The sequence below is a fragment of the Lingula anatina genome, chromosome 5 (genome assembly GCF_051362555.1).
Source record: "Lingula anatina isolate TDL-2025a chromosome 5, LinAna3.0, whole genome shotgun sequence".
In the NCBI taxonomy this organism is placed as follows: domain Eukaryota; kingdom Metazoa; phylum Brachiopoda; class Lingulata; order Lingulida; family Lingulidae; genus Lingula; species Lingula anatina.
This window is the reverse complement of record NC_141771.1, coordinates 17,464,008-17,475,033: the sequence shown is the minus strand read 5'-3', so window position 1 is coordinate 17,475,033 and position 11,026 is coordinate 17,464,008. Positions and strand designations below refer to the sequence as shown.

General features: G+C 34.8%; 1 protein-coding gene across 1 annotated transcript in view; it reads left to right on the top strand.

Annotated features, from left to right (window-relative positions):
* Window positions 1–10,730, top strand: part of LOC106165454 (natural resistance-associated macrophage protein 2) — a 19,307-nt gene extending 8,577 nt beyond the window's left edge. Inside the window, exons 5-17 of the mRNA XM_087014065.1 lie at window positions 334–456; window positions 1,170–1,335; window positions 2,068–2,128; window positions 6,419–6,557; window positions 6,867–7,022; window positions 7,444–7,602; window positions 7,974–8,033; window positions 8,324–8,356; window positions 8,540–8,659; window positions 9,049–9,272; window positions 9,573–9,729; window positions 10,216–10,266; window positions 10,632–10,730. Of these exons, the coding sequence (XP_086870191.1) occupies window positions 334–456; window positions 1,170–1,335; window positions 2,068–2,128; window positions 6,419–6,557; window positions 6,867–7,022; window positions 7,444–7,602; window positions 7,974–8,033; window positions 8,324–8,356; window positions 8,540–8,659; window positions 9,049–9,272; window positions 9,573–9,729; window positions 10,216–10,266; window positions 10,632–10,730 (1,548 nt within the window). The remainder of the gene's footprint in view (window positions 1–333; window positions 457–1,169; window positions 1,336–2,067; window positions 2,129–6,418; window positions 6,558–6,866; window positions 7,023–7,443; window positions 7,603–7,973; window positions 8,034–8,323; window positions 8,357–8,539; window positions 8,660–9,048; window positions 9,273–9,572; window positions 9,730–10,215; window positions 10,267–10,631) is intronic.
* The last annotated feature ends 296 nt before the right edge of the window (window positions 10,731–11,026 follow it).

The following is an 11,026-nucleotide window of genomic DNA, read 5'->3' as shown; positions in this document are numbered from 1 at the left end:
TCATTAATAAATAAGTATCAGTGTCTTAGATGAGTTCTGTCAACTCTGTAATATAGTAGTACATCTAGTGGTCAGACAATAAGAGTTGTCCAGACAACATTGCATTAACCTCAGTATTGGTAAAAACTGGTAAATTACAGATTTGAAGTAAAGCATTGAATACCTAAAAACAAAGTGAGTCCAGTGTCAAAAAGGATAAACTGCAATTTACAAATCACCATAATAAAATGCAGGTATGTTGATATCTACACTATATGCTGTCTACACTATTAATGTTATCAGTGCTGTATTCCTGATTTTTAAACATTTAAGTGTAACTTTTCTTTCCTCCAGTACAAGTTCAGCTTCAGGAAGCTGTGGGCATTTACAGGTCCCGGGTGGTTGATGAGTATTGCTTACTTAGACCCTGGCAATATTGAGTCAGACCTGCAGTCAGGGGCCAAGGCACAGTTTAAGGTGAGTATTGCTTACTTAGACCCTGGCAATATTGAGTCAGACCTGCAGTCAGGGGCCAAGGCACAGTTTAAGGTGAGTATTGCTTACTTAGACCCTGGCAATATTGAGTCTGATCTGCAGTCAGGGGCCAAGGCACAGTTTAAGGTGAGTATTGCTTACTTAGACCCTGGCAATATTGAGTCAGACCTGCAGTCAGGGGCCAAGGCACAGTTTAAGGTGAGTATTGCTTACTTAGACCCTGGTAATATTGAGTCTGACCTGCAGTCGGGGGCCAAGGCACAGTTTAAGGTGAGTATTGCTTACGACCCTGGCAACATTGAGTCAGATTTGCAGTCAGGGGCCAAGGCACAGTTTAAGGTGAGTATTGCTTACTTAGACCCTGGTAATATTGAGTCAGATTTGCAGTCAGGGGCCAAGGCACAGTTTAAGGTGTGTATCTGCTTAAAAGAAGTTATTTATTCTGAACATATTTAACTGCTGGAACATGCATCACCTTGATCAGTTAATGAATCTAAAACCACAAGAAAAAAACTTGTGTGAGGACACGTTAGTCTGCCATAATGCAAAAAAAAAAATCTTATGAATATTTTGAGCAAATTTTCATACATTTCCATAATTTTATGTAACCATAAATCTTAGTGATTCTGAACAGCCTCATTAACATATCTTTGGGATTTTGGGTTGCATAACAGCTAATTTAACCACTATTCCAGTTATTATGGGTGCTCCTAGGGGCCACAATCCTGGGCCTGCTGCTACAGAGGCTGGCGGCCAGACTGGGGGTGGTGTCGGGAATGCACCTGGCAGAAGTATGTAACAGGCAGTACCCTAAGATCCCCAGGGTGATCCTGTGGGTCATGGTGGAGATTGCCATTATAGGTAGGTGCAGGCACCCTGAGTTACAGAGAAACAGATTTGGAAGCTGACTTTCACTTTCAGTATAACCCCCGAGTTTAGGCTCTGTCACATCTAGAATAAGGAGATGCACATGATTACTTATAGTATGTGACTTCAATTATAGGCACAACTTTGAGTGTATGAAGTCACTGTGTTTCAACCTATCAAAATGAAGATATAAGCAGCATATGAAATTGCTTTTGAACATGCAGAAAACGTTTGATCTCCCTTCAGGTGTGTGAACATGTATTAACATTTGCCTGCATACTCAAGATCAAAGCAAGTCTAACAAACTCCTTGCATTTGTCTGCATATGGTTAATTTTTCTCATACATTAGTGCTATATGCTAGATGTGACGGTGTCTTTATCGAGATTGATGAAACTGACCTCCCCTTTAAGTATACTGTATTAGTACGACTTCATCCTTTCCATGGAGGTTTGTTTGCAGCTAGTGATCTCTGCTACTCATTGGTGATTTGGTTTTGATTTGAATTTAAATTTTTAATATTGTTAATTAATTTTTTTGGTTAATTTGTTAAGAAGTGCAGGGTTAATAGTAAGATTTTCTTCATTTGATTGCTTTCTTTTGTTTTTAAATGAATATTTGGTACACTAACATATCAAAGGATTTGGCATTTTAATTTACCTTTTAGTATTTTAATGTCTTTGTGAATTGGGATAGGCTTCATTTATTCATTCCTATTTTGTTGTAGGATCTGACATGCAAGAAGTAATAGGGACAGCAATTGCAATATATCTACTTTCTAATGGAGTGTAAGCATTAGATTGTGCTTAAAGGGATAATAACTCTTTGTTTCGGCCAAAAAATGAATTTTCCTGGAGTAAACAACAATTTTCCCATACTTACCAATAACATTCAGAGTTAGTCCCTGGTTTTTTTTTCTAAAAAATTTGGTTTTTGTAAGAGATTTTATCTCCTAATCTCTTAAGAGATTTTAACAGAGTATAGCCATCAATGGAGGTCACATGGTCTAAAGACAAGCTCAGATATCAGAATAATAACTATAACTGCCGTTTTTGTGGTAAAAAAGAATGTATTATATTTCTATGAGTTATTCACAATGTTTTTTATTGTGAAATATAGATCTCATACAAAGAGTTATTATCCCTTTAATTAATAAAAAATATTCATCCATTTTTATGTACAGACACAGATGTGTCTGTACATATAGCCATCATCTGCGTCTGTCGTCGCCGTCGCCGTCGTCGCTGTCGCCGTCGTCGCCGTCGCCGTGCACTTTTACCGATAACACGATAAGTGGAAAACCATTTTGCCTTTTGATTTGAAACTTACAGTACCGATGAATATTCATAATACGCAGGTCGAGTTCGAAAATCAGCATGATCGGGTCACTTATAGGGAATTTATGCTGTTTTTTCACTTTTTTCAGCATATATGCAGCACCGATAACACGATAAGTGGAAAACCATTTTACCTTTTAGCTTGAAACTTACAGAACTGATGAATATTCATAATACGCAGGTCAAGTTCGAAAATCAGCGTGATTGGGTCATTTTTAGTGAATTTAGGCTATTTTTTCTCTTTTTTCAGCATATATGCAGCACCGATAACACCATAAATGGAAAACCATTTGACCTTTTGGCTTGAAACCTACAGAACTGATGAATATTCATAATACGCAGGTCAAGTTCGAAAATCAGCATGATTGGGTCATTTTTAGTGAATTTAGGCTATTTTTTCACTTTTTTTCAGCATTTTTGCAACACTGATAACACAATAAATGAAGAGCTGTTTTACCCTTTGGCTTGAAACTTACAGAACTGATAAATATTCATAATACGCAGGTCAAGTTTGAAAATCAGCACGATCGGGTCACTTATAGGGAATTTATGCTGTTTTTTTTTCACTTTTTTCAGTATATATGCAACACTGATAACACAATATAAGAAAAACAGATTGGCCAATTGTCATTATACTCACAGGAGGGGCCAATCTTACTAAAACGCAGGTTGAGTTTGAAAATCAGCATAATCAGTCCATTATTTTAAAAGGTAATGCTGTTTTTTCACATTTCCTCACATTCAATTCTTAGGCATGTTAACAGTCTCATTATTGAACTAATAAGATACGTAAATGTGTTTGTTTGGCATTTCCTGCATCTTTACAACATTGTTAGTTGATTTTGTAAAAATGATGGTAAACTTGTTATCATGTATTGTGTAATAAAGTGTCAAAAATGGAAATAAACTCATATCATTGCAGTTTGTCAGATGCATTCATCCACTATGTTCAGAATCTCAGAATGGAGGAAGTTGGGCATTTAAAACTGTTCCATTGATACTTTTCCCATCTCATCAATTTTCTTCATTGGTCATATAAAAATGGCAGTAAACTGTTTATTTTGTTTTATGTTTAAAAAGTGTTAAAAATGGAAATAAACCCATTTCAGAACAGTGCTGTATTGTTTACATTTTGGCATTTTCAATATGTGACTTTGAAGTTCCATGGGCCTGAAGGCTTTTGCTAGTCACATTTTCTGAATAACCATGATACTAATATTTTATAATTAAAAATTGATGGTCATTATGCTGTAAAACATTATGTAATATTGCATGAAAATTTGAAGAAACCCCTATTTTGGGCACTGCTCCCAAGATGACCATTTAAGGAAAATCATGTCACTTACTGTTCTCAAACTTACAGGAAAGAAACATGGGACTAAAATACAGCTCCAGTAGGCAATGCAGTCTGTTTGGTAAATTTTTCTGGCAATTAAACAGTTTTTTGTGAAAATTTAATTTTTCACTTATTGGCATTTTCAAGGTGTGACTTTGAAGTTCCATGATCCTGACGACCTTTGCTTGTCACATTTCCTGAATATCCGTGATACTAATATTTTATAATTAAAAATTGATGGTCATTATGCTGTTAAACATTATGTAATGTTGCATCAAAATTTGAAGAAACCCCTATTTTGGGCACTGCTCCCATGATGACCATTTAACAAAAATCATGTCAATTACTGTTCTCAAACTTACAGGAAAGAAACATGGGTCTAAAATACAGCTTCAGTAGGCAATGCAGTCTGTTTGGTAAATTTTTCTGGCAATTAAACAGTTTTTTGTGAAAATTTAATTTTTCACATATTGACATTTCCAAGGTGCGACTTAGAACCTCCACGGGCTTGAAGGCCCGTGCTAGTCACATTTTGTGAAAATCCATGACACTTATATTTTATTATTAAAAATCGATGGTCATTATGCTGTTAAGCATTATGTAATGTTGCATCAAAATAGAAGAAAACACATGAAGCCAAATGGTAATCATATTTTCTACATGTCCATCCTATTTATAGTCAATAAACAAAAATTGATGATAATTATTCTCTAATTTATTATGTAATGTTACATCAAAATTGACAATCTTTTCGCACTGCTACTGCAAACATTATGAAAAGAAAACTGTGCTACTTATTATAATTTTAAACTTACAAGTACGATTTTTAGGATTGGCCTTCAGCTCATGAGAAAACCAGCTCTATTGGATTATCATGTTTATTGTATTTATGCATTTTTTGTGAAATTTTCATTTTTCTCAATCTGGCACTTTCTAAGTATAAACTTGAACTCTGATGGGCCTGAAGCCTTATGCTTTTACTTTCGTCTGTGTTACCTGTTGTGCATAAGTTGATGTTGACTGTGCAGTTAAACATACTGTATTATTGCATCAGGATTGGTATTCTCCTATTTTGGGCATTATGGTTTTGTGCTTTTCTTAAGGTGTGACTTATGGGCCTGAAGACCTTTGAGTGGGTCAGTCTGTAAATTACCCTTGGGTATCACTAGATTAATTTCAGAGTTATAAAGTCATTTGCTTTATAGGCCATTAAATGAGATTACGTAAAGCACACTTGTTGATATTTCCCTGTAAACTCCCAAAGGTAAAGCTCTTTGCTAGATTAATAATAAGGAAGCAGTGATAATTATGCAGGTAAATTTTGTTTAATATTGCAAATAAGTTTTAAATATATATATATATATATATATATATATATATATATATATATATATATATATATATATATCAAACTGGAAGATTAAAAGTTTGAATAGCAGCTTCATTGGAATTATATTTACCTCAAGCTCTGCCAAGGAGGTTATATTTTCACCCCTGTTTGTCTGTCATCCACATAACACAAAAAGTTATGGACTGATTTTGCAGAAATTTTCAGGAACTGTCGGAAGTGGGCCAAAGAGGACAATGATTAATTTTTGGTGGTGGTCCGGATCAATAATCAATCAATTATCAATAATAATCAACAATTGCTGCCTTGGCAGAGGTCTGCACTCTCAAAGTGCTTTTCTAGTTTTGTTGTTTTTCTTTATAATTTTTTCTCAAACACTTGCATTTGTGACTTTTAGCCCCAGGCAGGCTCTCATCTGCCTGGGGCTCTGCACATTTTCTGTATTTCTACATAAGCAGTTGTATTGTTTTTTATGTCTTTAAACATTATGTAATATTATTTTATGCACTGTCATCATTTTTCAAATATTGAGACTTTCATAATGTGAATTTGAACTCTCATGGTCCTGAAACTGTAATCTTATTGAAGGGGTGGATTGAGACCATCTTCTGGGTCTTCCGGAAGACAGTCAGGTTATTAAGTTTATATTGACTGGTATCTATTTTTTTCTGTTGGAAGACCATCAAAATGGAGGATGGATCAACATAGATACTTTGTAATACTGTCAGAAAATATCTCTGGGTCCGCTCCTGTTATTGACCATGTTACCTGTTGTGCAAGATTAAAATTCAGTGTTGACTGACAGTGCTATTATAAGCATTATTTATTATTGCATCAAAATTGACAAAATGACCTTTTTTGCATCTTTATTTTCTGTTTTTTGTCTGTACATTTGACAGCTTTGCTGCCTTGTTAATATAATTCCATCCCTATATTAATTGTTGTACTTGGAGTTGCAAAATACTAAGTTAACTTACATGCTATGGTATGGTACCTTACAATAGACTGGTTTATGGGTGATGATCTATAATGATGGTGTTTAAAAATTTTGTTTCAGTATAAAATTATGGGCAGGAGTGTTAATAACCATAGTGGACACTTTTACTTTCCTCCTTCTGGACAAATATGGCCTGCGGAAACTGGAGGTGTTCTTTGGTTTCCTTATTCTAATCATGGCGGTTAGTTTTGGATATGAGGTGAGTTTGGGGAAATCAAATTTTGCAATTTTTTTTTTTTTTTTCGGTGCTACAAACTTTTCATCTGGCTCATCTCTGTAAGTACTTGTTTAAATTATAAATAAAAAGATAAAATGTAGAGATAAAGAATAGAATAATCTTTATCCTTAGTACCCTGGTCTGCGTGAAGGGGACACCAAGTCCAGTTTTGTGCTTGACAAGCTCTCAGTGGTTTTCCATACAAAAGCACTTACTCCAGCTGGTGGTACAATGCCCGGAGGTGGTATCTCCTCTCTGTTCCTCAAGTAGTGATCTTTTTTGTTTCCTCAGTACGTGGTGGTTGCCCCAGACCAGGTCCAGGTATTAAAAGGGATGTTCTACCCAAACTGTGAGGGATGTGGTACCAAGCAGATACTACAGGGAGTGGGCATTGTGGGCGCCATTATTATGCCACATAATATATACCTACACTCGGCTCTGGTCAAGGTAAGAAAGAGATTGTTGTGCTCCGTATAAAATGCACGAAGGTGCGTGCACACAAATGGTGACGTGTACATGCACATGTATGTCATTGTGTACAGGTGTACTGCAGTTATATGCAGATACGAACACTTTGATAGATGCCACTGATTCATTTTGTCAGACAAGAAGTCAAATTCTGATTTTTGATTCAAAATGGAATATTGTTGAAAAATATGATTTGCTGGTATGCTATGTTTTTGACCGAATACATAACAGAAGCTGTGGTTATGCTCCGTAAGAGCTGAAAGATATACATGCATTTATTATGATATAATGTAATTATAAATATTTATATTATTACAACTGTATAACAGAATTCAAATGACCCTGATAGAAAACATGATGTACTATTTAAAAGGATTGAGAGTGTCCATTTCATTTTCAGTCTAGAGATATAGATAGGTCAAAGAGAGAAAATGTCCGGGAGGCCAACATGTACTATTTCATAGAAGCAGGGGTGGCCCTCTTCGTTTCTTTCCTCATCAATGTGTTTGTGACATCAGTGTTTGCTGAGGGTTTTTATGGAAGGACTGCTCAAGACATTGTAAGTTATTTAAGAAGAAATGTTTTGTGTATAGGCTTACTCTGGCAAAGGAGATTTTTAACCTAGTGCTTACTTTATTATATAGTTTTAGTTGAATAAAGGAAAGTTTAAGTTTTTTACCCCAAATCTGGATAGAGAATATATTCACAAGTTTTGTAAATCTTCGTAAACCTACTGATGTACGCATATCTTTGCTGTCTGGTTGTCGGCAGTTACTGTGACTGAAAGTTAACATTGATTTCAAGAAGACAAATGATTGAGGCTGTATATGACAATAGAAAGATTTTAAAATCAGATCAAGTTGATGATTGCATATGTTGATATCTGCATTATTTTCATATTAACAGAAATATCTCTTTTCAAATTTCCAGTACCAAGGTTGCATTGCTCATGACAACCCCCACTCCCACGTGTTCAATACTAGTAGCAATGTAAGTTTTATTGTAAATCGGCTCAATTTCAGTTTATTCCTATATAACACTGGCTTTCAATAACAGTAATGATAGTGTCCTATTGGTTTGTTCTGAAAATTATAGCATGATTTGTTATGAATTTATTGATTAAGCAAGTGTTAAGTGAGACTCATTTGAACATTAAATATTAACATGTAAAGCAATCTGCCCAATGTCCTTCTTATCTAGACTCTTTATTTTGAGAGAAAAAACTTATTTGTGAGGAATCACCAAAGATAAAAAATATTAATATGTTAAATTTTTTTTAGACAAGTTATCCAGAGGTTGACATATACAGAGGAGTAAGTATTTTACATTTGTTCTGAGCTAGTCCAAGTTAAGCAGTGTTATTCTATCAAAGTTGTAATTTTAAAGATTCAAAACAGATAAAATTCAGGTTTTTTACATATAGGGGACTTCCTCTACTTTCATATGAATATTTCACGCTAAGATATTTTCACTTATTCTCTACTGTTGCATTCCAGGGTGTATTTCTTGGCTGTACATTTGGACCAGCAGCCATGTATATTTGGGCTGTGGGAATTTTGGCTGCGGGACAGTCTTCTACAATGACGGGGACGTATGCCGGGCAGTTTGCCATGGAGGTAAGTCACAGCTGGTACTGGCTTATAATTGATAGACAAACAGAAAGACAGACAGACAGACAGACAGGCAGGCAGATATAATTGTACTCTTAAAAAAATTAATGGGGAATTAGACTCTATTTTTAATAAAAACCAATTTCCCATTAATTTAAAATTCAATATGACTGTTTAAATGTTTTGTATGTGTAATAGTATGGATTTATTAAAAAATAGTCCTATGTCAAGTTTCTCTATCACAAAGCCAATTTACATTTGTTCATAATTTTGTTTCTTAATTACATGAAAAGCTTTCTCATAGTAAGGGTGTTTATGATGTGTACGGATGAATGTAATTATGATTTAAAGGTCAACTTTTATCTATGATAATTTACCTGCACTCTCGATTGCAGGGTTTTCTAAATCTGAAATGGAAACGCTGGCAGCGGGTTCTGCTGACGCGGTCCATAGCCATTCTTCCCACAGTGCTCCTGGCAGCATTCGAGGGTATCGAGCAATTGACAGGGATGAACGACTTCCTCAACGTTCTGATGAGTCTGCAGCTCCCTTTTGCTCTCATTCCAATCCTCACATTCACCAGCTCGGATGCCGTGATGGGTGAATTTAAAAATGGAAGGTGGGCAATTTCGGTTCATAGCCTCTGCTGTTCACTATATTGTAACTGTGAATTTGATATTAATTTAATCTTAAATTATTAAATGTTGTTCAACATTTAAAGCTAAAAAGTACCTAAATTAAAGCATTTCTTAATTATTTCATTGAATGCCGTTCACTATAATGTTACCATTGATTTGATTTTAATTTTAATCTTAGTATATTAAATGTTGTTTAACATTTAGAGTTAGAAAGTACATATTAAATTTAAGCATTTCTTAATTATTTAAATGAAAAATATTTCCTTCTTTTTCTGTTTCAGGCCAATGCAAGTGTTCACAGCTCTATTAGCCCTCCTGGTAATCTGTATCAACCTGTTTTTTGTGTCTTCCTATATATCTGAACTTCCCAACCACTGGGCCATATATCTGGCCATTGCAGTGGGGATATTCATATACATGGGGTTCGTAGGATATTTGGTAAGTTTAAAGTGTGTGTGTGTGTGTGTGTGTGTGTGTGAGAGAGAGAGAGAGAGAGAGAGAGAGAGAGAGAGGCATATATATGTCCATTAATTGAATATTCAATACTCATCAAATGCCTGAAAACACCTATGAAATATAAATGTAATGAGAACAGAAGATGCCCAAAATACATTTAATAATTCAATAGCAATTTATAATATAATCATTTGATATTATGATGATAAAATATAACATAGTGAAAACGGTCTGATTCCTTTAAAGATTAAGTGAAAGGATATCTGTGAACAACCTATAGGCTACAAAATTGTGCCAGCCATTTGTATGTGAAATGTGAAATATTGACATAATAAAGATACAAGCAGTTTCTTATATAATTATCAGTTTTGACATGCACTTTCAGTGATGCCTTTTCCCTGTAAAGGTATAGGTATACGTGTTTTGATAATTATGTCATTTCAGTCAATGACATCTTTCTCTCCACAGGTGTGGTTTTGTCTGGTGATATTAGGATTGAAACAGTTGTTGAATGTACAGGTGAGATTGGTTTTAAAGAGTAAAGGTGGCTTTAATCATGCATCTGGATCCTCATCTTCTTTATATTAAAAAAACTCAATGACGGATCAAACAAGATAATTGTAAATGTTATTAACTTCAGATTTATTTCTATTTTTGAATTTATGCCGTCCTTCTTAATGTCCAACCTGTACCAATCAACATCATGGAGGATTTTTTTCCTCAATTGCTTCTAGAACATTTTTACGTAAAGGCTATAACCTTTAAAATATTATAAGACATTAAAGACGTATGCTTATCTATAATTGAAACCTAATCATATATTATACAACTACAGTTAGTACATATTTTACAGAATTGACATAAATGACTATTTTATTTTTCAGTGCTGTCCTAAATTCCTCCAACCAACAAGCTACGAGCTGGACTCGGAACGGGCAACAACAAGATTGAACTTCGATCTTAACGCAGAAGATGAAGAGTGACAGAGCCAGAAATAATGGTTTTTTTTGTTAATCCTAGATATTGTTACTTAAAAATTCAGTACACAGTTTAAGTGTTATGACTGTCCTTTGGGTCATCATATTGTTGGGAGATGTCCAATAATTTGAAGATGGAATGGTCTCAAATGGAGCGTTGTCTCTGAATATGGTCCTTTTAAATTAATCAAAATTGTTGTAATACTTTTAAGAGTTTTTATGTACAGACACAGATGTGTCTGTACATATAGCCATCATCTGCGTCTGTCGTCGCCGTCGCCGCCGCCGTCGCCGTCGCCGTG